The sequence below is a fragment of the Tachyglossus aculeatus genome, chromosome 11 (assembly GCF_015852505.1).
Source record: "Tachyglossus aculeatus isolate mTacAcu1 chromosome 11, mTacAcu1.pri, whole genome shotgun sequence".
Classification (NCBI taxonomy): Eukaryota; Metazoa; Chordata; class Mammalia; order Monotremata; family Tachyglossidae; genus Tachyglossus; species Tachyglossus aculeatus.
Window position 1 is genome coordinate 18,944,272 of NC_052076.1, and position 25,168 is coordinate 18,969,439.

General features: G+C 51.3%; 1 protein-coding gene across 5 annotated transcripts in view; it reads left to right on the top strand.

The window, feature by feature from the left end:
- The first annotated feature begins 761 nt into the window (after nucleotides 1–761).
- Nucleotides 762–25,168, top strand: part of LOC119934531 (RAD52 motif-containing protein 1-like) — a 67,473-nt gene continuing 43,066 nt past the window's right edge. The window contains exons 1-8 of one of the 5 annotated variants that reach the window (XR_005452955.1): nucleotides 762–903; nucleotides 1,042–1,221; nucleotides 5,064–5,186; nucleotides 5,494–5,659; nucleotides 6,453–6,542; nucleotides 7,620–7,696; nucleotides 8,742–8,827; nucleotides 9,157–9,213. Coding sequence is in view for 4 of the 5 variants with exons in the window: in XM_038754053.1 (XP_038609981.1) it covers nucleotides 808–903; nucleotides 1,042–1,221; nucleotides 5,064–5,186; nucleotides 5,494–5,659; nucleotides 6,453–6,542; nucleotides 7,620–7,696; nucleotides 9,157–9,237 (813 nt within the window). In the remaining variant the exon portion in view is untranslated. Of the gene's footprint in view, nucleotides 904–1,041; nucleotides 1,222–5,063; nucleotides 5,187–5,493; nucleotides 5,660–6,452; nucleotides 6,543–7,619; nucleotides 7,697–8,741; nucleotides 9,016–9,156; nucleotides 9,563–17,313; nucleotides 17,386–18,451; nucleotides 18,524–22,598; nucleotides 22,671–25,168 lie in introns of those variants that run through there. The other 4 variants (XM_038754054.1, XM_038754053.1, XM_038754055.1 and 1 more) reach the window with 4 other exon arrangements.

The window sequence follows — 25,168 nt, forward strand, 5'->3', positions numbered from 1 at the left end:
GCTCTTGAACGCGCATGAGCCGTTCCCCCGCCCTCCGCGCTCTTGGACGCGCATGCGCCGCCCCCCCAGTCCTCCGCGCTCTTGGACGCGCATGCGCCGTCCTCCCCCCGCCCTCCGCGCTTTTGGACGCGCATGCGCCATCCCCCCTCCCCGTCCTCCGCGCTCTTGGACGCGCATGAGCCGTCCCCCCGCCCTCCGCGCTCTTGATCGCGCATGCGCCGTCCCCCCTCCCCGTCCTCCGCGCTCTTGGACGCGCATGAGCCGCCCCCCCGCCCTCCGCGCTCTTGATCGCTCAAGCGCCGTCCCCCCCCCGCCCTCCGCGCTCTTGGACGCGCATGCGCCGTCCCCCACCCCGCCTTCGCGCTCTTGGACGCGCATGCGCCGTGCCCCCCCCGCCCTCCGCGCTCTTGGACGCGCATCATCATCATCAGTCGTATTTACTGAGCGCTTACTATGTGCAGAGCACTGTAGTAAGCGCTTGGGAAGTACGAATTGGCAACATAGAGAGACGGTCCCTACCCAACAGTGGGCTCACAGTCTAAAAGGGGGAGACAGAGAACAAAGCCAAACATACTAACAAAATAAAATAAATAGAACAGATACGCGCCGTCCCCCCGCCCTCTTGGACGCGCATGAGCCGTCCCCCCGGCCTCCGCGCTCTTGGACGCGCATGCGCCGCCCCCCCCCGCCTCCGCGCTCTTGATCGCGCATGCGCCGCCCGCCCCCCAGTCCTCCGCGCTCTTGGACGCGCAGGCGCCCCCCCACTCCCAGGCTCCGCGCCCCGTGCGCGCCGTGGCGGAGCTGTGCATGGCGGAGGTGGTGCGGTTCGTGGTGCCCGCAGGGCGCGGCAAGACGCTGCTCGTGTGGGGGCTGAGCCCGGGCCCCACGGCCGAGGCTCTGCAGGTGGTCGCCCCTCCCCGCGGGGGCCCCGGGGGGCGGGGGGGGGAGGCGGCGCGGTCCGTCCCGCGGGGGGGGGCGGGGGCGGGTTTGGGGGGTGTGCCCTCCGGGGTGACGCCCCCCCCCGCCCCCGTCCGCGCCCAGCACGCGCTGTTCGCCGCCTTCTCCCGGTTCGGCCTCCTGTACTCGGTGCGGGTGGCCCCCAACGCGGCGGGCGCCGCCCCGGGCTTCCACGCCGTCGTCAAGTTCTACTCGGCCCGGGACGCCCGCAGGGCCCGGGAGGCCTGTCACCGTCAGCCCCTGGGACAGAAAGCTCCGGTGAAGGTGAACAACCCGCCCCCCCCCAAGAAGCAGGGCCGGCCTGGGGGTTGGGGCATCATCATCATCATCAATCGCATTTATTGAGCTCTTACTGTGCGCACTATGTGTGCACTATCATCATCATCAATCGTATTTATTGAGCGCTTACGTAGTAAGCGCTCAATAAATACGATTGATGATGATGATGCAGAGCACTGTACTAAGCGCTTGGGAAGCCCAAGTTGGCAACATAGACAGTCCCTACCCAACAGCGGGCCCACAGTCTCAAAGGGGGAGACGGAGAACAAAACCAAACATACTCACAAAATAGAACAGATATGTACAAGTAGAATAAATAAGTAGAGTCATAAATATGTACGAACATATATCATCGTCATCATCAATCGTATTTACTGAGCGCTTACTATGTGCAGAGCACTGGACTAAGCGCTTGGGAAGTCCAAGTTGGCAACATAGAGAGACAGTCCCTACCCAACAGCGGGCTCACAGTTTCAAAGGGGAAGACGGAGAACAAAACCAAACATACTCACAAAATAAAATAAATAGAATAGGTATGTACAAGTAGAATAAATAAATAGAGTCAAATATGTACAAACATATATCATCATCAATTGTATTGAGCGCTTACTATGTGCAGAGCACTGGACTAAGCGCTTGGGAAGTCCAAGTTGGCAACATAGAGAGACAGTCCCTACCCAACAGCGGGCCCACGGTCTCAAAGGGGGAGACGGAGAACAAAACCAAACATGCTCACAAAATAAATAGAATAGATATGTACAAGTAGAATAAATAATCATAAATATGTACAAACATATATCATCATCAATTGTATTTATTGAGCACTTACTATGTGCAGAGCACTGGACTAAGCGCTTGGGAAGTCCAAGTTGGCAACATAGAGAGACAGTCCCTACCCAGCAGTGGGCTCACAGTCTCAAAGGGGGAGACGGAAAACAAAACCAAACATACTCACAAAATAAAATAAATAGAATAGGTATGTACAAGTAGAATAAATAGTCATAAATATGTACAAACATATATACGTATATATGATGATGATGATAGCATTTATTAAGCACTTGCTATGTGCAAAGCCCTGTTCTAAGAACTGGGAAGGTTACAAGGTGATCACGTTGTCCCACAGGGGGCTCACAGTTTGAATCCCCATTTTACAGATGAGGTTAACCGAGGCCCAGTGAAGTGACTTGCCCAAAGTCACCCAGCTGACAGTTGGCGGAGCCGGGGTTTGAACCCATGACCTCTGACTCCAAAGTCCGGGCTCTTTCCGCCGAGCCGCGGTGCTTGGAGAGGTGTGGGGGCCGGGCACGTTCAAGCCAGCGGCGCCCTCTCGGACCCAGGACTTAGACCTGGTTCAGAGAGGCCAAAAGGAGAGTTTGAGGATGTTGGTGCAGTGACCTGTCCAAGCTGGTAATCTGGTTGTAGTATTAGGTACCTGACTCTCCCCTCTCCATAGAGAAGCAGCGTGGTTCAGTGGACAGAGGCCGGGCTTTGGAGTCGGAGGTCATGGGTTCGAATTCCGGCTCCGCCACATGTCTGCTGTGTGACTTTGGGCAAGTCACTTAACTTCTCTGAGCCGCAGTTACCTCATCTGTAAAGGGGGATTGACTGTGAGCCCCACGTGGGACAACCTGATCATGTTATATCCCCCCAGCGCTTAGAACAGTGCTTTGCACATAGTAAGCGCTTAACAAATGCCATCATTATTATTATCCTCCATCTCCCCCCCCCCCCCCCTTTAGACTGTGAACTCACTGTTGGGTAGGGACCGTCTCTATATGTTGCCCACTTGTACTTCCCAAGTGCTTAGTACAGTGCTCTGCACACAGTAAGCACTCAATAAATACGATTGATGATTGATCCCCAGCCCTCCCCAAGTGGTCCAACGAGAATCATCTGACACCTTTAATTCTCCAGCCCTCACTCTTCCCCAGTGACCCTGTATGGCCTGTCCCTGAGAAGCAGCGTGACTTAGCGAAAAGAGCACGGGCTGGGGAGCCAGAGGTCGTGGGTCTAATCCCGGCCCCGCCGCTTGTCAGCTGTGTGACTTTAGGAAAGTCACTTAACTTCTCTGTGCCTTGGTTACTTCACCTGTAAAATGGGGATTAAGACTGAGCCTCACCTAGGATAACCTCATTACCTTGTATCTCCTCCAGTGCTTAGAACAGTGCTTGGCACATAGTAACTGCTTAACAAATACCACCATTATTATTATCCTTGACTCTCCCCAGGGACCCAGCATGGACCACCCAACACCCCTAACTCTCCATCTGTTACTTTCTCCAGTGACCCAGCATGAACCATCCTACACCCCTAATTCTCCCCTCTGCATCCCTGACACTTCCCCAGTAACCCAACATGGACCATCCCACACCTCTAACTCTCCCCAGTTGTCCAGCACAGACCATCCACACCTGTAATTTTCCCCTCTTCATCACTGACTCTCCCCCAGTGTCCCAGGACAGATCATCCAACGTCCATCCTCCATCCCTGACTCTTCTCCCGGTGACTCCCCATCTCCAACTCATTTGCCAATTGCAGCTTTAGTTTCTGAAATAAACTGTATTGGCATGCTGGGATTTGGGGGGGGGGGGTTTTTGGTACTTGTTAAGCACTTACTGTGTCAAGCACGGTCCTAAGCACTGGGTTAGGTACAAGTTAATCAGGATAGACAATCTGTGTACCACATGGGGCTCACAGTCCGAGGGAGGGAGAACATCATTTTACAGATGAGGTAACTGAGGAACAGGGAGTTAAACAACTTGCCCGGGGTCACAGCAAGAAGGGGCAAAGCGGGGTTAGAACCCAGGTCTTCTGATCCCCAGGCCCATGCTCAATCTACCAGGCCACAACTGTTTCATCATCATCATCATCAATCGTATTTATTGAGCGCTTACTGTGTGCAGAGCACTGTACTAAGCGCTTGGGAAGTACAAGTTGGCAACATATACAGTCCCTACCCAACAGTGGGCTCGCAGGCTCCCTGCCCTGTGTGCGTGGGGCCATAAGGATGGCCCAGTTTTCACTTCTGTGGGTGGGGTTCTGGAAGGGCTGTGGGAAACAAATGTTCTGTGTGTGTTTGACACTGCTCCAGTGCCACCTGGTAGAGATGACGAACTGGGAGAGTTGCTGTTTGGGCTAGTGAGCGGCTCATTCCGCCTTTGAGAAGCACAGTGTCAGCGGTAGTTGGCTCCGAGGAAGAGGTCACGCCAGGTGTAGTCACAGAAAGTGACTCGTTGGCTGGCAGGGGCCTCAGAGGGGGCTGCAGAGGTCCTGAAGGATTGCTGGCTTGTTTTCAGTTTTGAGTGGGTTCCCAAATCACCAGTAAAAACACCAGTATACAAACTGCCCCTCTCCCACCTCAGTCATTGAATGGTGTTTATTGCATGCATACTGTGTACAGCACTGTAGTAAGCGCTTGGCAAAATACAATACAAAAGAGTTGGTAGATGTGTTCCCTGTCCTTCCATTCTACCTGAGAAGACAGACATTGAAATGAATTACAGGGCTCCCTGGGCCACAGACTCACCCCTGTTGCAGTCTGTGAACAAGACTGTAAATCTTGTAGACTGTAAGCTTGTTGTGGGCAGGGAATTTGTCTTCTCGTGTTACATTGTACTCTCTCAAGTGCTTAATACAGTGCTCTGCACACAACGCTCAATAAATACAGTTGACTGACTGCTTATGAGTGGGTTGGGGAGTTTGTGCTGTGGACCACACCATTTGGAAACAGCCACTCTGCCTAAAGGAGCAGGTTCCTGGATGGGTGTGCCCGCTTATCGCACACTGGGCTTTATAATCTGTCGATCTGTTTTGTCCGTGAGCAGGTTCTCACGGGCACCAGGCACTGGGGCTTTCAGCAGCGAGACCTCGTCTTGAGTAGCTCCAAGTGCCGGGACTTGGCCAACTACTACCTGGGCTTCAATGGATGGTCACAGCGTGTCCTCTTGGTGAGCGGAGCACACACACATGCACACACATACATGTGTATGTGTGGACGGTCTGGAGGACGGTCTGGCATGGTGAACGGTCTGGCTGGGAGGGGGTTGCATGGACGGAGACACCCCCAGACACACACAGGAGGCAGGTTGGCTAGGAGGCCAGGCCCAAGCACCCACAGACAGCCCCCCATCCCAGGGGCTGAACGCTGAGCTCTTTGTGGGAGGTGCTGGTTTTCAGAGTTGCTCCAGGTATGCAGAGAGCATTCCATGGCTTCTCCAAGATCCTGCTCATAACCCCAAACTCTGCTTCCGACAGTTGCAGAACCTTTCCGGCTTTGATGAGCAAGAAAACTCAGCCGCCGAGCTGCCGTGTTCCGGACGGAGGCTGCAGTATCTCTGTGTGGTGGAGGTGGCCCTCTCCGGCTACGCGTGTCAGAGCCGTGGGGTGGGCATGGCCGAAGAGCATGTCTCACACAGGGCTGGTGCGTTTAGAGCCACGGAACCGAGGATTCCCCTTCCCTCCGGAAACCCAGGCTGGGGCGTGAGCAGACACTTGTGGGGCCAGGCCTCCCGGGCCACCCCTGAGATCCCTGCTCATCCCTCCAGCTGCCTCTGGCAGAGCAGAGACTCCTCTACTGCTGGGATCTCAGGGGAGGAAGGGCACAGGGCAGCAAAATTAGGGCCTGGTCTTTTTCTTGGCATAGCTGGGTTGGTAGTCTCCCTAGGGTAGGGATAGGGGTAGGCATGGGAGGCAGACTTAGAGCTGGGTTAGTATTGTCCCTGGGGCTGGAGGAGGGAAGTTGCAGAGTGAAGTGGGGTCAGGACAGTTAGAATGGATGACCTCAACCTCAGGGAATTGTGTGAGGGTGTGGAGGGGAGGGGATAGGCCAGTTACTCCCTAGCCCTTGGTGGGTTGCTGGTGGGTAGTGGGTGATGCCCCCTCCTCCCCCAGTGGGCAGCTTCAGAGTCTTGTGTCCCAGCCTGTCGAGCAGGGAGCAGGAGAGACAGCAGTGGAAGAGTGGCCTAGGGGAGGCAGCCGGGAGGGCAGGCCCTCTGTCCTTTGCCCATAGAGGCAGGTAAATGCAGACTCGTGGCTGTTCTGTGGACACTGCCTTCCTGCTGTCCTTGGGAATGGAGTCCGACTGTGGGGCCTCCTGCCTGAGCCTCGGGGCTTGGCGCTCTGGGGAACCGGGCACGGAGCACGTGGCCGGCAGCCCCATCCTCGGCTCTTTCTCTGGAGTGATGGCAGTTCTCGTCTGGATTTCCGTCCTTTAGAGCTTCTCGGAAAAGTGAAGGAAACTCAGAAGCTGGCTGTTCAGAAAGCCTTGTCAAATGCATTTCAAAAGCTGCAGTTTGTGGTTTTAGGTAAGACCAGCTCTAGCCCTTTCTTGCCAGGGGATGTCGTCCAGTGGCCAGCAATCTTCCGGCTGGTCAGATGCCTGGTGTTATGCCCTAGTCAGTCAATCAAGTCCTAGAATTTATGGAGGGCCGCCTGCCTGCGTCTTTGAGACTGGCTCAGCCAAAGTAAGAGCCAGGGTTCCTGCCCTCTGGGGGTGTACCATCTGACTCCACCAGTCCTTATGCCACCTCTTGCCGGCCTGCCCTTGCTCGGGGGTGCCAGGACTGGAGAACGAGTCGTGGTTATCTTGGGGCACTGGGTTCTTTCCCAGGCCCAGCTGCCAATGAGGCCTCAGTTTTCCTTCATACTGTCACTGCAGCTTGATGCCCTGACAGGTGGCTCAGTCCTGGGCCTTCAGCTCTGCCCGGGGTTCAGGGGGCCGGGGCTGTAGCACAATGGCACCTGAGCGATCTACACAAATGGGCAATCTGGTTCCCCCCTGGGCCCCACTGACCCTGACAGAAAGCCAGGGATGTCCTGGGCAGGCCAGCCAACTGGGCCTCTTCCTCCACACCTCCATCAGCCCCGCTAAGGGCCCGAGGGAGCAAACACAAAGCAGAGCAGGACTCACTAGATGAGTTCCTGACCCCACCAGCTGCCCCAGCATCCTTGTGTTCATCAGTTTGTGGGTTTCCCTGTCCACTGGGCCCTTTGTAAATGTAAATCCCCTCTCCCCCTTCTAGTCAAGGGCTAGTTTTGGGTCAACCTATTTTCTTCCTCCCATCATTAACTCATAAGCCGCCTAAGCAGGAATTGGGCCTCGGGCAGAGCTGGGCCAGCCAGAAGGTGGGTGGCGGCAGCCCGGTGACTCGAGAGCTCCAGGCTAGAGGACAGTGCCATTCAGGCCTGTGATTGAAGGAAGACTACCAGCTGGGAAAATGCGTGTGGAGGAAATCCAGCAGTTTTGTGCCAAAGGGATGGAGGGAGCGAAAGTAGCCCAGGTTCAGGCGCTGAAGCCCGACTGCTTGGCTTCCTGAGCTAAGGGGTCTCTGGTCCTGAGCTTCAAGTCCCTTTCCCCTTCCCTCATCCCCAATGTGTTTCAGAGAGTGGCAAAGTAGTTGTGGAGTGCAGATCTTCTGGGGACTCAGAGTTGGAGGAAGGGGTGGAGGGCTTGCTCCAGGTAAGCAGAGTTGGAAATGTATGTGTGTGGTGGGGGTGATGTGTCAGCAGCAGCACCCTCATCCCAGTGGGGCCAGCCTGTGAGAGGATGAACCCACTGGAGCCCAAGTCCAGGTTTGACCAGCAACTCACCCCCCAGCCAAGCCTAGATCTCAGGTCTCCGACCGAAGCACCAGAACTATCAGAAGAACCGTATGCTGATTATCCCTCTGGGCATTCGTCCTTGTGGTTAGGGATGGTCCACCCTCCTAAACTCTCCCCTCACCATACTCCCCCACGGTGACCCAGCATGTATCTGGCCCAAGTTCTCTGGGCCCCGTTGGTGGGAACAGCCCCACAGCTCCCTGTGGCCATGGAGTGCCTGAACTTGTGTGAAGCCACGGGAAAGGAGTGCCTGGCACTCTTTGTTCTGAACCTGTGACACTCGGTCTCCAACGGGTGCTTCTCACCTAGGTGGGGTGGGGGCAGAGAAATGGCATGGCTGTGCCCTCCCTGCCCACACCCCTTGTGGTTTCTGAACAGGCTGCGCGGGGCAGGGTGTAGAGGTGGGATGGGCTCAGGGGTGCTCCCCATGGGTCAGGCGGCATCTCCGTACTGGAAGTCCCTGCAGGTGAGACTTGCAAACAGGGCCCTTAACCGAAGCCTACGTCCCACTCAGGACACCCAAGCCAGGTGGCTGAGCAGTCGGTGTGGAACAGCTGTGGCTCTACAGCCTCGTCTGCCCTGTGCCCACTCTGGCAGAGATCTTGTCTTGCCCAGCCTTGGGAGATGGGAGAGCAAAGGGCTTATCCTTTTGTAGATGTGGAGGCAGAGATCCCAAGAGGCTCAGTGCCTCGACTTTAGCTGAGCTGGGCCTAGAGCCAAGGGCTCAAGCTTCTCAGCCCCCTGCTCTTCCAGGTGGTCTTGAGAGGGAGACTGCTTTTGTTGCTACAGGGCCTCTGTGGCCGTGAACAAGGCCACCATGGGGGTCTGGGGGACCTAGGGCTGCCTGATGCCAGTGCAGCTGGGCTGCTGCTCAGCTGCGTGTTGTGCTGGGATGTTTTCAGGGGTCCCAGCTCTGCCAGGGCTAGGACTTGAGGCCCTCCCCATGGCTTTGGTTCCGATTGGACTCGACCTGAGGCGGGCAGATGCGGTACGGCAACGACTGCCAATCTGCTCTCCCAACCCCCCTGCCCCGGCTCAGGAGGACGTCGCACTGTTTTTCTCGCCTGTTCGGTGGGCGTGTGAAGTGTGCCAACTGCAAGCCTGAACGAGGGCAGCGTTGGCTTCCTGCCCGAAGGCAGTGCCGACCGGCGAGTGCTGCCGGCTTGGACGGGCCCCAGGGGGGTGGGCAGGGGAGGAGTGAGGACGGTGTCACTAACCGGGGGATGGGGGGAGGGGGGCGTGAGGGGGGTGTAGCCGCCCGGTCCTTTGTTTGGACGGGAAGGGGGAGCCCCAGAAGCGTGCCGTGCGTTGTTTCAGGTCCGGGACGTGCCTGAGGAGCAGGCGAGGCCGGGGCAGGAGGAAGACTGCCCGTCCGACTGCAGCCTGGGGGCCGAGTGACGGCGGGGGCGGGGCCGCAGGGTCACGTGGGGCGGGCCGGTTCGCTCGCCAACGGCTCTCTCGCGCCGCCTGTTGGGCTGGATGGGGCGCGGCCCCGGCGGCTCCGCATGTCCCTGCCCCGGTCCCCCCCCACGGTGCCGGTGCTGGCGCTGGTCCTGGCCCTGGCGGGCTGGGCCCCGGCCCCGGCCCCGGCGGCCGTGGGCTCCCGGTGCCCCGGGCCCTGCCTCTGCCTGGCCTCCACCCTGTCCTGCACCGGGCTCAGCCCCGCACAGCGCCTGCGCCGGCTCCCGCACCCCAAGGCCCGCAACCTCTCCGTCACCATCCTGTGAGCGCCCCCTGCCGTCCGCCTGCCCGCCTTCCTCTTGGGATCCCCGCCTCCTAGCCGGGAGCGCCCCCTATCCCCCACCGGGCCACCTCCACCCTCTGAGCGCCCCCTACTGGCCATCTGGCCCGCGGCCCCCGTTTTCTCCAACTCGAAAACCGCCCCCCCCCCCCGCCCCAGTTCGGCCCTTGATTCTGGGCCTGGCCGCCGTTCAGCTATGAACCGGACAGTAACTAATAAATCATAATAAAATAAATAATGGCCTTTATTAAGCGCTTACTATGTGCAAAGCACTGTTCTAAGCACTGAGGAGGTTACAAGGTGATCAGGTTGTCCCAAGGGGCTCACGGGCTTAATCCCCATTTTACAGGTGAGGCCCAGAGAAGTTAAGTGACTTGCCCAAAGTCACTTTGTACATATTTGTTACTCTATTTATTTATTTTACTTGTACATATCTATTCTATTTATTTTATTTTGTTAGTATGTTTGGTTTTGTTCTCTGTCTCCCCCTTTTAGACTGTGAGCCCACTGTTGGGTAGGGACTGTCTCTATCATCATCATCAATCGTATTTATTGAGCGCTTACTGTGTGCAGAGCACTGTACTAAGCGCTTGGGAAGTCCAAGTTGGCAACATATAGAGACAGTCCCTACCCAACAGTGGGCTACCTATATGTTGCCAACTTGGACTTCCCAAGCGCTTAGTACAGTGCTCTGCACACAGTAAGCGCTCAATAAATACGATTGATGATGATGATGACACAGCTGACAAGTGGCGGAGCCGGGATTTGAACCCCTGACCTCTGACTCCAAAGCCCGGGCTCTTTCCATTGAGCCACACTGCCGGCCCGGGCCCTCTCCCTGATCACGTCCTGCTCGGTAAAGCCAGGAGGGGTCCATCCCAGCCTTCTGAGCGTGGCCCGTGTCGGTCCAGCCAGTGTAGGAAGAGGGGGCGGTGCGAGGAGGTGCCCCAAATCAATAAACGGTGTTTCCCGAGCACCTTCTGTGGGTGGAGTGCTGTTCTAAGGTTGGAGAGAGTGCAGCAGTACCTGGATTTCCCGTCCGTCCTGCCCTCAAGGGATTTATAATCCGGGGGGCGAAGGAGGGAATGGACAGCACCCGATTATAGAGGGGAGGGTAAGGAGGATGATTCATCTCTCAGGGGAGGAATCAACAGGTGTGAAAGTGCCCGAGGTATCTGCGAGGGCATAGGTGCCTGGGGGTGAGTCAGGAGGGGGTTGTTAGAAGGGCCTTCTTGCTGAGCAGATTGGAGAGTTGTGGCCTAAGGGTCGGAGGGCGCAGGGGCTTGAGAGATGTGTGAGGTACGTGAAGTTAGGATCAGTGAGAGAAGAGAGCTGGGTGGTTTTTCCCCTCCGTCCGCATCAAGCAGACACTCCTGCCATTGACTTCCAGGCTCTTCAGCAGAGTGCTTTCCCTTTCTCCCTTCACATCTCTTCTCGTCCATTTCTCTCCACCTTTCACTCTTCGCCCCTTCAAGCCTATCTACTAACAGCCACATTCCCATCCCAGTCGCCTCTGACTCTGCTCCTGGTGTCCTATGAGTTTAAAACTCCCTAAAACCTTGGAATCTACTCTCATCATTTTCAAAATCCAACCCAAATCCCACCTTCTTCAGCATGCTTTTCCTAATTATCCACACCCTAAGTCTACCAACAGCAACTCTGACCCACACTTATGTATCAAAGGATTTGTCTTTTGTTGTAATAACGGTATTTATTGGACAGCCACTGGGTGCAAGAGGCATGTTCCTGGCCCACAATGGAGCTTAAAAGAGTTGTGGTATTTGTTAAATAATAATGATAGTATTTAAGTGCTTACTATAAAGTGCTGGGGTAGATAAAGGGTAATCAGGTTGTCCCACATGGGGCTCATAGTCTTAATCCCCATTTTACAGATGAGGTCACTGAGGCACAGAGAAGTGAAGTGACTTGCCCAAAGTCACAAAGCTGACAAGTGGCAGAGCCAGGATTAGAACCCATGACCTCTGACTCCCAAGCCTGTGCTCTTTCCACTACGCCACGCTGCCTCCCTTACACTTACAGTGAGCCAAGCCCCGAGGTAGATAAAAGACAAGCAGAATGGGAGCAGCCCCCATCCCGCATGGGACTCACAAGCTAAGGGGGAAGGAGAATGGCTATTTTATCTCCATTTTGATAGATAAAGGAACTCGGGCTTAGAAAAGTGAAGTGACTTGCCTGAGAACTCGGAAGAGGGAAATAGCAGAACCAAGATTAGAACAAAGCTCCCCTAACTCTGAGATTTGTGCTCCAGACACTAGTCTGTGCCGCTCTTTTAGAGTTTCTTCTGATGGGAGGAGAGAATGTAAAATGTTTACAAATATAGTAATCAATAATAATAATTGTATTTTTTAAAAAGCTTACTATGTGCCAAGCACTGTATTAAAATGATCATAGTCCACGTGGGGCTTATAGTCTAAGTAGGAGGCAGAACAGATACTGAATCTCTGTTTAACAGTTAAAGAAACAAAGGCAAAGAGGTTTTTTTTTTAATGGTATTTAAGCACTTACTATGTGCCAGGCACTGTTTTAAGTGCTGAGGTGGTTACAAGGTAATTAACTTGGACACAGCCCCTGTCTCACACAAGACTGACTCAGCATTAATCCCCATTTTCCATTTTAACTGAGGCACAGAGAAGTTAAATAACTTGCCCAAGGTAACGCATCAGACAAGTGGCACAGCTGGGATTAGAACCCAGTTCCTTCTGATTCCCAGGCCTGTATTCTATCCAATAGGCCATGTAAAGTGATTTAGCCACAGCAGGCTTGAGGTGGAGCCAGGATTAGGACCTAGGTCCTAAGGCTGTGCATTTTCCACCAAGCCATGCTGCTAATAATAATAATAGCATTTATTAAGCTCTAACTATGTGCAAAGCACTGTTCTAAGCGCTGGGGAGGCTACAAGGTGATGAAGTTGTCCCATGAGGAGCTCACAATCTTCATCCCCATTTTACAGATGAGGGAACTGAGGCTCAGAGAAGTTAAGTGAGTTGCCCAAAGTCATACAGCTGATAAGTGGCGGAGCTGGGATTTGAACCCATGAACTCTGACTCCAAAGCCCGGGCTCTTTCCACTGAGCCACACTGTTTCTCTTAAATCAGGGCATGTTTTGACTGTCCAGTTGATTTTATATATATACACAAATGCTCGAGGTGGCTAGCTAATTGAGGAAAATGTGTTAGAATGGAGTGGGAATGGGGTGGGGGCGGAGATTTGGAACATGGGAAGAGCTGTCGTTGTTGAATGTGAGTGGCGGAGGCATCCTAGTCCAGGAGAACAGTGTGAAAGAGAGAGGATGGAGAGCTGGGAGTGATGTACAGTTAGGAGATGAGCTTGGAAGTGATGAGGAGAGCGAGTTGGGGCAAGCTGAAGCTTTAAACTGATCATGAGGAGCTTTGCTTGATGCGAAGGAAAGCGGGAAGCCATTGGAAGGTTCCAAGTAGTGGGGAGTGATGTATCAAGGAAGATGATCTGTTCAGCAGTGCGAAATACAAATTGGAGCCAGGAGAGGTTGGAGGCTGGGAGACCAGAGAGGAGGCCAGTGCAATAACATAGCCCCCTTCTGACATGAGCATGGAGCAGAGTGGTCACAGTTTTGGTGGAGAAGAGTGGATGGATCCGGGAAGAGAAGCCGCATGGCCTAGTGGATAGAGCAAGGGTCTGAGAGTCAGAAGGACCTGAGTTCTGATTCTGGCTCTGCCAGTTGTCTGCTGTGTGACCATGGGCAAGTCACTTCACTTCTCTGGGCCTCAGTTACCTTATCTGTAAAATGAGCATTAAGACCATGAGCCTCGTGTGGGACATGGACTGTTTCCAACCCGATTACATCTACCCCAGTGCTTAGAACAGTGCCTAGCACATAGTAAGCACTTAACAAATGCCATTTATTTCAAGTGTTGGGTAGGAAGAATCTGCTAAATTTAGCAGTAGAGTGAACACAATTTATTCGTTCCGATTTCACTTTTTTGTAGATATTTTTGGATCTCCCTGTTAGAGCTTTGCGTGTCTCCTCCTTCTGTTGTATCTTCCCACACCCCAGGTTCATTGCATTGAAATCAGAAGGCACTTCATAAATGCCATTACTACTCCTGCTGTGACCTAGAGCCTTAAAGCCACAGCTTAGATGCGAAGAATTGTAGGTGAAACCTCTGGAGGCTTTCGAGGAGTGGAGGGAAATGTCCTGAGTGATGTTTGGAAAGATGGTCTGGGCAGGAGTCAGTCAATAGCATTGATTGCATAGCATTGACATTGACGTTGCAGTATGCAGGGCACTATACAAGACTCCTGGAAGAGACCAATGAAAGTAGAAGATGCGATCCCTGCCCTCAAGGAGTTTACCCTCCAGCAGGGGAGACAGATACAACATAATTTACAGAGAGGAAGAAGATGTGTTTAAGGAGTAGAGTAACGTGTCCGCTAATTCTGTTGTATTGCACTCTCCCAAGCGCTTAGTACAGTGTTCTGCACATAGTAAGCCCCCTGAATTGTACTTTCCAAGCGCTTAGTACAGTGCTCTGCACACAGTAAGTGCTCAAATATGATTGAATGAATGAATAAATACAGTTAAGTAAATACCACTGAATGAGGGGTAAATCACTGTGTCTAAAAGACCCACTAGAGATTGTGAGTGCAGAAGTGCTGAGATGAGAGCTGAGATATTGGGACCTGGGGCGAAGAGAAATTAATCCAGGAAAGACTCCTGGCAAAAGTGAGATTTCAGAAAGGTTTAGAATCAATCAACAACATTTATTCAGTGCTTACGGTATGCAGAGCTCTGTACTAATCGTTTGGAAGAGGAGCTTACCTCTTACATTGAAAAATTATAGATAGGGGAAGCGGAAGAGTTTAAGGAAATGGACATATGTGCTCTAGGGGTAGGGGCGGTGATAAGCTTAAAGAGGTTCTGCATAGGTGATCAGCAGGAAGGGAGAATAGGTTGGGGAGATGAGAAGTTAGTCAGAGAAGGCTTCCTGAGGGAGACATGATGTTAGCAGGGCTTTGAAGATGGGGAGAGCAGTGGTCTGCTGGATATGAAAGGGGAGGGAGTTCCAGGATGGAGGGAGGACGTGGGCTAGGGATCACTGGCAAGACAATATTGAGATAAAGTTAGTAAGCTGGTGTTAGAAAAGTGAGAAGAGCGAGCTAGATTGTAATGGGGGAAGATTAGGAGGAGAGATCTGCTATCTGGTGGATTTGAGGGGGTAGGGATTTCTAGACAGGGGAAACTGTATAAGCTAGGGAGGAGGTGTCAAGAACGAGGCCCAGTGAGATGGTAAACTGTAGTGTAGTGGATAGATGTAAGTGGATAGGTAAGCGGAAGTTTTCCTTAAAGCTAATAGACAAGAATCTCTGTGTTTGTGTAACGAGGACTAGAGGTTTTTGAAGACTGGAGAGGTCTGTGCAGAATGAAGTTTAAGAAGGATGATCTGAGCTCAGAAGGAAGTATGGATTGGAGAGGGGAGAAGCTGGAGGCAGAGAGACCAAGGATGATGCTGAGGTACTAGTCAAGTCAGGATATGACTAGCAGCTGGGGATGGGGAGGGAAAGGAGGGACTGTTTGGATGGAGAGGAAGGGGTGGATCTGGGAAATATTGTGAGTAGTAGATTGGATGGAAGAGTTGAAGGAGTGTGAAGGTACAGTGCCAGGAGGCGGACTTAAGGGATAGGGAGGACGGTGGGGTTGTCAGTTGGGATGGGGGAGGATTCAGGAGGAAAGATGAGGAGTTTAGTTTTTTTTACATATGGGGCTTAAGGTGCAGGTAGGATATCTGTGCGAAGGCAAGAGAGGTAGGGGCTAGCAAGATAGCTTTTGGAGTCATCTGCATGCAAACAATCAATCAGTGGTATTTATTGTGTGCAGAGCACTGTACTAAGCACTTGGGAGAGCACAAAAAATAGAGTTAGACACCATTCCTGCCCTCAAGGAGCTTACGGTCTAGTAGGTGGAAGCTGAGGCTGAGGAAGTAGATGAGGTGTTGAAGGGAGTAAGTGTAAAGTGAGAAGAATAGGGGACCCTGGGCAGAGCCTCAAGGGGCACCCACAGTTATGGGGGGAAGGAGCCAGCAAAAGTGACTGAGAAGAAATGGGTCAAGGAAAGGACTGTGGCAGTAGAACCAAGGTGGCGTAGGAGGAGGAGGAATGAACGGGACAGTAAAAGGTCAAGGAGGAGAGATGAGCAGGAATTCCACTTGCTGCATCCAGGCGCAGTTGAGAGGTGGAGCTAGGGGTGGAGAAAGGTTGAATAGCCCACCTGCCCCACAAAGCTTTCCTGAATTGACTTTCCTCCCTCTGTCACCTCCTCCCAACCATCACTTCAGCTCGAATGCACCCTAAAGCCACCTGAACGTGTCAGCGCATGTTGACTTAATGTGCTTCATCATTTAAACCTTTTTCCATTCTCTTCTTCCTACTGTTTTTAAATTATTTTGGTCCTTAGGGGTTTTTTGGTTTGTTTTTTTAAATGGTATTTCTTAAGCGCTTAATATGAGCCAGGTACTCTACTAAGCACTGGAGTAGATACAAGCTAGTCAGGTTGGACATGGTCTATGTCCCACATGGGGCTCAAAGTTCTTAATTCCATTTTACAGATGAGGAAACTGAGGCACAGAGAAGTTAAGTGACTTGCCCAAGGTCATACCTGTGCTCTATCCATTAGGCCACACTGCTTTAGGTTGTAATTTTTTTGAGGTTAGTGGCTTCTACCTCTAATGTACTCTCCCAAGCACTTAATACAGTGCAGTGCCCTCAGTGGGTGCTCAGTAAATTCCTGGGGCATGTTGCTCTGGGGGTGGGACATTTGAGGCTGAAGAGAGAGAGAAAGCAGGGTAGGAATCTGGGGAGCATGTGGGTTGTCCCAGTCGGGGCCGCAAGAATTGCAACTTCCAACTGATCCATCAGTCCATTTGATGGAATTTATGGAGTGCATAGTGTACCATCATGAGCACTGTACTGAGCATTTGGAAGAGTGCAATACAAGACAGTTGGTAGACATGCTGTCTGCCCTCAAGGAACCTATCATGTAGAGCACATCAGTGATCTCCTATCTGCACAGTATTTATGATAGTGATGTTATCCTGATAGCTCATTGTGGGCAGAGATCGTGCCCTCCAACTCTAACTGTAGTATGTTCTCCCAACCACTTAGTACAGTGCTCTGCACACAATAAGCATTCAGTGGATATTGAGTAATTGATTGATTATTTCCTGCTGTAATGGTTTCCTCTTGCTCCCCCTCTTTGTATTTTTTATTCATTCTGCCCATCCCATTGGATTGGAAGCTCCTTGCAGGCGGGGCCCATGTGTCTTGCTTCTGCTGTAGTCTTGCAAGGGCTTAGTAGTGCTGCACACTCAGGAGGTGCTCAGTAAAGATGGTTGATCAATTATTCTCCCCATTTTGCAGATGAAAGAACGGAGGCCCAGAGGGGTTAAGCAGCTTGCCCAGATCACGCAGCAGGCAAGGGGCAGAGTGGGGATTAGAGCCCGGTTCTCCTGCCTCCCAGTAGGTCACACTGCTTTTCCAAGTTGGCTGTCCCGCTGCCGCTTGTATTTATACTGCAGCAGCTCTCCCAGACAGTCTGCCCCAAACCTGGTTCATTGTGAGGAAACCGCGAGCTGGGCTCGTGGTTCGGGTGTTGACCCATTTGCCCAGAAGTGCTTAACCGTTCTTCCTGTGCACTCTGCAAGTTGAAGAGCAGTGATGGGAAACACGTTTCTTCACAGAGATTTCCGGGGAAATTCTATTTCTACCATTGAAGACAAAATTTGGAAGGCCTATCCGTGGGCTGAGAGTCTGTGAGTAAAACCCTGAACTTTCTCATTTCCAACCCTGAAAACCCTTCCATTAGAAGAGGGAGTTCTCACTCCTAGGGACTGCCTTGTTTGTCCTTAAAGCTGTGGTGAATGAAAACCTGCCCCTGTTTCCCCAGTTTCTAGATGAATCCTCAGCCAGCTGACCCAAGGGACTTGGAGCTGGAGAAGGGTAGGCAGCAGCAGGAAGGGCTCGGTCGGAAGCCAAGCTGTAAACTTGAGTAGGGGATGGGAGACAACTGGTATTTCTCTGAAGGTCGCTGACTCGCAGGGCTCCTGAGCCCGGCTGCCTAGGCTTTTCCTGGCTTCCTCTTCCCCAGGAGTAAGAGGGAAATGGGGAGGGACATTGCCATCAGGGAGGGGAGAGTTCCCACCTGCTTCCCGGCAGGCGGTATATGGCTGGTCGGAAGGAAGACACTAGGGTTGTTGCCGTGGGGTTTGGCAGGGACGCTGCTGGGCTACACCTGCCTGGAAATGTATGCGAGGAAAAACAAGGAGAGAGGGTGTTGGACATTTCCCCCGGAGTTCAGGTATCCGCCTTGGCACGGAAGAAGGATTGGATGCGGCCCTGTTGTTACCGGGGCCAGGCTTAGCCTTAGCCCTCGCAGAGGGAAGTGGTTCACAAGAGGGGAGACCCTGAACCCCCCAGGGAGGAGAGGAGGTGAAGCTTCCTGGGATTAAAGCAGGTAGAGGAAGGAGCGTGCCCTGCCCTGATCCCTCTTTTCTCAGGAGCATGTGCAGCTCTAGTCCCTCTTCTCCTGGGAACATGTATGGCTCCAATCCCTTTTTTCCCAGAAGCATGCATGGCTCCAGTCCCTCCTATCCCAGGAGCCTGTGTGGCTCCAATCCCTCTTTCTCCAGGAGCATGTGCGGCTCTTGTCCCTCTTTTCCCAGGGAGATGCGAGGCTTCAGTCCCTCTTTTCCCAGATGCCTATGCGGATCCAGTTCCTCTTTTCCTGGGACCATGTGTGGCTCCAATCTCTCTCTTCCCAGCCTACCTCACAGACCAGTGTCCTAAGTGCTTTACATCAATCCCCTTTTTTCCCCTCAGAACTCTCAGGGATAATGATTTGAGTGAGCTGCACAAGAATTCATTTAATGGCCTGCTGACGCTGAAATATTTGTAAGTTACTTAATTTTTATGGCTTTTGTAATTTTTTTATGGTATTTGTTAAGCACTTATGTATCAAGCTCTGTTCTATGCACTGGGTTGATTGAAGATAATCAGGTTGGACACAATCCCTTTGCCATGTAAGGCTCCCAGTCTGTCGGAGGAAAGCGAGTTTAATTTTACAGATGAGGTAACTGTGGCACACAAAACTGAAATGACTATCACAAGGTCCCCTCTATCAATCAATCAATTGTATTTATTGAGCACTTACTATGTGCAGAGCACTGTACTAAGCTCTTGGGAAGTACAAGTCGGCAACACATAGAGACAGTCCCTACCCAACAGCGGGCTCACAGTCTAGAAGGGGGAGACAGACAACAAAACCAAACATACTAACAAAATGAAGCCGGGGAGAGTCGTGGTCCGGGGGCTCTGAGGAGGAAGGGCGGCCGAACCCCCCCCCACGAGCCCGTCGGAGGCCGGCCCAAAGTGGGAAGTGGAGCGGGGGGCACTCACTCTAGACGTAATCTTGTTGCAGGCAGAGAATGTGTCTGTCTGTTGTTATATTTTACTCTCCCAAGTGCTTAGTACAGTGCTTTGCACACAGTAAGTGCTCAGTAAATGCAATTGAATGAATGAATGAATGAATCTTTATCTTCCCTCCCAAACCTATCCTTTCCTTGACTTTCCCATCACTGTGGACCGCACTACCATCCTTCCCATCTTAGAAGCCCGCAACCTTGGTTGCAACCTTGACTCCGCTCTTCGTTCACCCCACACATCCAATCCATCACCAAAACCTGCTGGTCTCACCTTCATAACATTGCCAAGATCCGCCCTTTCCTCTCCATCCAAACTGCTACCTTGCTGGTACAATCTCTCATCATATCCCAACTAGATTATTGCACCAGCCTCCTTTCTGATTTCCCATCCTCCTGTCTCTCCCCGCTTCAGTCTATACTTCACTCTGCTGCCCAGATGATATTTCTAAAGAAATGCTCTGGGCATGTCACTCCCCTCAAAAATCTCCAGTGGTTGCCTATCAACCTTCGCATGAAGCAAAAACTCCTCACTGTTGGCTTCAAAGCTCTCCATCACCTCACCCCCTCCTACCTCACCTCCCTTCTCTCTTTCTACAGCCCAGCCCACACATTCCGCTCCTCTGCTGCTAACATCCTCACTGTGCCTCATTCTCGCCTGTCCCACCGTCGACCGCTGGCCCACGTCCTGTCTCTGGCCTGGAATATCCTCCCTCTTCATATCTGCCAAACTAGCTCTCTTCCCCTCTTCAAAGCCCTACTGAGAGCTCACCTCCTCCAGGAGGCCTTCCCAGACTGAGCCCCCCTTTTCCTCTGCTCCTCCTCCCTCTGGTCTACCCCCTTCCCCTCCCTACAGCACTTATGTATATTTGTACATATTTATTACTCTATTTTATTAATGATGTGTATAGATCTATAATTCTATTTTGATACTATTGATGCCTTTCTGTTTTGTTTCGCTGTCTGTCTCCCCCTTCTAGACTGTGAGTCCATTGTTGGGGAGGGATTGTCTCTATCTGTTGCCGAATTGTACGTTCCAAGTGCTTAGTACAGTGCCCTGCACACAGTAAGCACTCAATAAATATGATTGAATGAATGAACTCAGGAGGCAGATGGCTGAGTCAGAATTAGAATGCATGTCCCTTGGCTCCCGGGCCCGCGCTGTATCCACTTCTTCCCAAGAAGCAGCATGGCTTAGTGGATAGAGAGCAAGCCTGGGAGTCAGACAGACCTGGATTCAAATTCCGGCTCCGCCACATGTCTGCTGTATGACCTTGGACTAGTCACTTAACTTCTCTGGACCTCAGTTACCTCATCTGTAAAATGGGGATTAAGAGTGTGAGCCCCATGTGGGACAGGAACTGTGTCCAACCTGATCAACTTGTACCTACTCCAGCACTTAGAACAGTGCTATATGTTCCCAATTTGTACTTCCCAAGTGCTTAGTACAGTGCTCTGCACACAGTAAGCTCTCAATAAATATGATTTATTATAGTAGTGCATGATGAGTACCATAATCATCATTATTATTAATTATTATTCCCATTGAGTACTGGCAGTGCTTCAGGCATTGAACTCCTGCTTGAGGACTTTCCACCTGGAGAGTCTCCTGACTCCAGATCAGCCCCTAAACTGGAAGGCCAAGGTTGGGCCACAAACTTCCCCTGTACCTGGACTTTGGACTGCCCCAAAGCCACCCGGCCTGGCTCCTCCAGGAACTGGTTGTGTCCTGTTGGTAGATGAATCTGTAGAATGTGAGAAGCAGCATGGCGTAGTAGATGGAGCACAGGCCTGGGAGCCAGAAGGTTCTAATCCCGGCACTGCCACTTGTCTGCTGTGTGGCCTTGGGCAAGTCACTTTACTTCTCTGGGCCTCAGTTACCTAATCTGTAAAACTGGGATTGAGACTGTGAGCCCCACGTGTGACAGGGACTGTGTCCAACTCAATTTGCTTGTATCCACCCCAGCACTTAGTACGGTGCCTGGCACATCATAAGTGCTGAACAAATACCATAGTTATTATAATTATTATTATTAGACATAAAATCGGGAAACCCTGGTTGTTGTATGTGCGAAGGGGCACCGAGGCAGGGAAAAATGTAAGGTTGGGTGGGGGCTGTTGGCAGGAAATGGCATTGAGCATCCTGGCAGTGGGCAAAGAACAAGAGGGGGCTGAGGCTTGCTCCCTGGGAAGACCCTCTTCAACACACAGAGTGGGAAAACCTGGACTCCCAGAACTTGCACAGGGCCAGGCTGGCTTGCTTCTCACAGGGTCCTGGGCAGGGAGTTGACTGGATGATGATGATAATGATTGACTTATTTTAATGTCGGTCTCCCCCCTAGACTCTAAGCTTGGTGTGAGCAGGGAATGTGGCTACCAACTCTGTTGCATTGTCCTCTACCAAGCACTGAGTACTGTGCTCTCCACACAGTAAGCCCTCAATAAATACCACTGATGGATTGATTGATTGAAGATGGCAAGGGCGTGTCCCGTCAGGAATCGTGGATGGGCCTCAGGATCAAGGACCCGTGTGCAGGAGTTGATTCTAGTGCTAGTGGCTTAAGGGACAGTTATATTTCCCTGGAGCCTCAGGTGCATTAAAAGAGCAGGCTGGCAGTGTGTGTGTGACAGCTGGGACTTATCACCTTTTGGCTATTTAACATCAACTTGGGTCTGTGCTTGGCACACAGGGACAGCCAGTGGGGACCAGATCACTTGGGTTTACCTTACCTCCTCCCCTTCCCCACAGCACCTGTATATATGTATATATGTTTGTACAAATTTATTACTCTATTTATTTATTTATTTTACTTGTACATATCTATTCTATTTATTTTATTTTGTTAGTATGTTTGGTTTTGTTCTCTCTCCCCCTTTTAGACCGTGAGCCCACTGTTGGGTAGGGACTGTCTCTATATGTTGCCAACTTGTACTTCCCAAGTGCTTAGTACAGTGCTCTGCACACAGTAAGCGCTCAATAAATATGATTGATTGATTGGGGGTGGGGTGGGGGGTGTATAGTGCTTTGTGTACCGCATGTACAGGTTTTTCTAACTGTAGGATCGATCTGTGGCCGGTGCGCCCCAGGGCCCCGTGACCCAGCAGGCAGTGGCCTAAGTAGCCGCCGGGGTCCTCACCACCCTCACTTGAGCGGCTGTTTTCTAGGATTCTTGCTGAGCGTATCCGCCTTGCTATGGAATGGCCTAGGTGGTTCGTCGTCAGAAATCTCCACTGCCGACAATATAGCCCAGCTGGCTGAACCAGAACCAGGACCCAGGTCATCCGGTTTCCAGAGCAGAGCACTCTCCACTGGACCAGCAGCAGGGATGTTTAGTTTAGGGGGCCCAAAGTGATTTCTTTCAAGTTTTGAGATTAATACGTGAAAAATACTTTCTAAGGATAAAAGCCCATTTTAAATTATATGGAGCATTCTTACAGATGGGAATTTCAACAGAAATATCTAGCCAGTGGAAGCAAGATATAATCACTGCCCATGAAATAGTGGATCATTCGAAGTTCAAAACTGTCTTTCAATTTCTTTTAAACAGGGATGCTTCCTGCAATAAAATCCAGGTCATTGAGAAGTATACCTTTGAACCACTCCCCTTTCTGCAGTTTCTGTAAGTTTGCAGTCGCGCTTTAATAGATGAGAGACTAACAGATTCAGAACCTCATGGCTGATTTAGAAAACTGTTGAGGATTCTCAGAGATAATCATTCAATCGGTCGATTTATTGAGCTCTTTGTGCAGAGCACCGTACTAAGCTCTTGAAAATTCCAACACAACGGAGTCTGTAGACAAATTCCCCGTCTATAACGAGGGAACACCAAAGGCCTGCCACCTTGGGGCCACCCTCTCAGAGGGTGATCAGAGAAGCAGTGTGGCCTAGTGGATAGAGCATGGGCCTGGAAGCCAGAAGGACCTGGGTTCTAATCCCGGCTCTGCCACTTATCTGCTGGATGACCTTGCGCAAGTCACTTAACTTCTCTGGGTCTCAGTTACCTTATCTGTAAAATGAGAATTAAGCCTGTGAGCCCCACGTGTGACATGGACTGTGTCTAACCTGATTAGCTTGTATCTACCGTAGTGTTTAGTATACTTCCTGGCACATAGTAAGTGCTTAATAATTACCATTTAAAAAAAAATTCCTCTCCACCCATCATTGTCTTTCAGTTCTCACCTTCACTGCATTCTCCTTCACTGCACAGCTAAATCTTGTCAGTTCTTACCCAGCATCTCAACCATCAGTTAATAAATCAGCGGTATTTATCAAGTGTCTACCAAGGGCAAAGTACTGAACTGAGTGCTTGGGGGGGGTCCAGTAGAAGAAGCCATAATTCCTGCCCTCAAGAAGCTTCCAGTCTAGCTCTGGGGTTAGACTTAAAATAATTTACAAACTGGAGGAAGAAGTGCTCAAATCATCTAACAATTTATGCAAAAGTTCTAGATTCTAAGCTGCTCATGGACAGGGATCATTTCTACCAACTCTGTTGTGTCATACTCTCCCAAGGGCTTGGTACTGGGCTCCTTGCACAATAGGTGTTCAGTAAGTACCATTGATTGGGAAGAGAAGAAATGGGCACAGAGTGGTCAGAGTGGTAGCGCTTACTGAGCCCCAGTTGGTGCCATGCTCCAGGTCCTTGGGAGGAACAAAATAGTAAAGTGACACAACTCTGCCCACAAGGAGCTTGCACCCTAATGGGAGAGGCAAATGTAAAAATACTTACAACCAGAAATGTCAGAATCAATACATGAGTGGTATGGAGGGTGTAAATCAGTTCATAAGGGTTTTGGTTGCCAGGAGGGATGATGTGTCTCAGAATGCAGGGAAATTGATCAGAGGAGGGATTTTGGAGAAGAGGGGATTTTAGGAGGGATTTGAAGGTGAGGAGATTTGGGGTCTGTTTGCTGCAGTGGGTGAGGGTGTTGGAAGTGGAAATGGTACCTGGGAGCATATAACTGGGGAGAACAAAACTAATGCTTTGTACACAGTAAGCGCTCAATAAATGCCATTGGTTAATCGGGAAAAGCCTTCTAGAGGAGGTGGGATTTTGATTTCAGTAAAGATGGGAATTGCAGAGCCTTGGCAGATTGGAAGGGGGAGGGAGTCAATTTATTGAGCGCTTACTGTGTGCAGAGCACTATACTAAGCCCTTGGGAGAGTGCAATATAACAGAGTTGGTTGACACGTTCCTTACCTGCAACGAGCTTACAGTCTAGAGGGGGGAAACAGGCATTAATATAAATGAATTACAGATATGTACATGAGTGCTGTGGGGCTGAGGGAGGTGTGAATAAAGGGTACAAATCCAAGTGCAAAGGTGACACAGAAGGGAGTAGGAGAAGAGGAAATGAGGGCCTAGTTAGGGAAGGCCTCTTGGACGAAATGTGCCTTCATTAAAGCTTTGAAGGTGAGGAAACTGATGGTCGGATAGAAAAGGTGAGGGAATACAAGGACAGAGGTGAGATGTGGAAAGATAGATGAGATGGAGGTTCATTCATTCATTAATTCATTTGATTGTATTTATTGAGTGCCTACTGTGTGCAGGGCACTGTACTAAACACTTGGGAAAGTACAATACAGCAATAAACAATGACAACCCTGCCCACAAAGAGTTCACAGTCTAGAGGGACAGTGAGTAGCTTGGTATTAGATGAGTAAAGAGTGCAGACTAGGTTGTAATAGGAAATCAGGGAGATAGGCTAGGTAGGACCAAGGTGATTGAGTGCTTTAAAGTCTATGGTAAGGAATTTCTGTTTGAGGTAGAGGTGGATTGGCAACCACTGGAAGTTTTGAGAGGTGGGTAAACATGGAGTGAACATTTTTGTAGAAACATGATCGAGGCAGTAGAGTGAAGTATGGACTGGAGTCGGGAGAGACAGGAGTCAGAGAGGTCAGTAAGATGGCTGATTCAGTAGTCAAGGCAGGATAGGATATGTGCTTGGATGACTTTGGTAGTAGTTTGGATGGAGAGGAAAGGGCAGATTTTAGCAATGTTATGAAGGTTGAACTGATAAGATTTGGTGGCAGATTGAGTATCTGGGTTGAATGAGAGCAATGAGTCGAGGATAACGCTTGTGCTTGTTAGCCAGGAAGCATAGTGGTACATGGAGCATG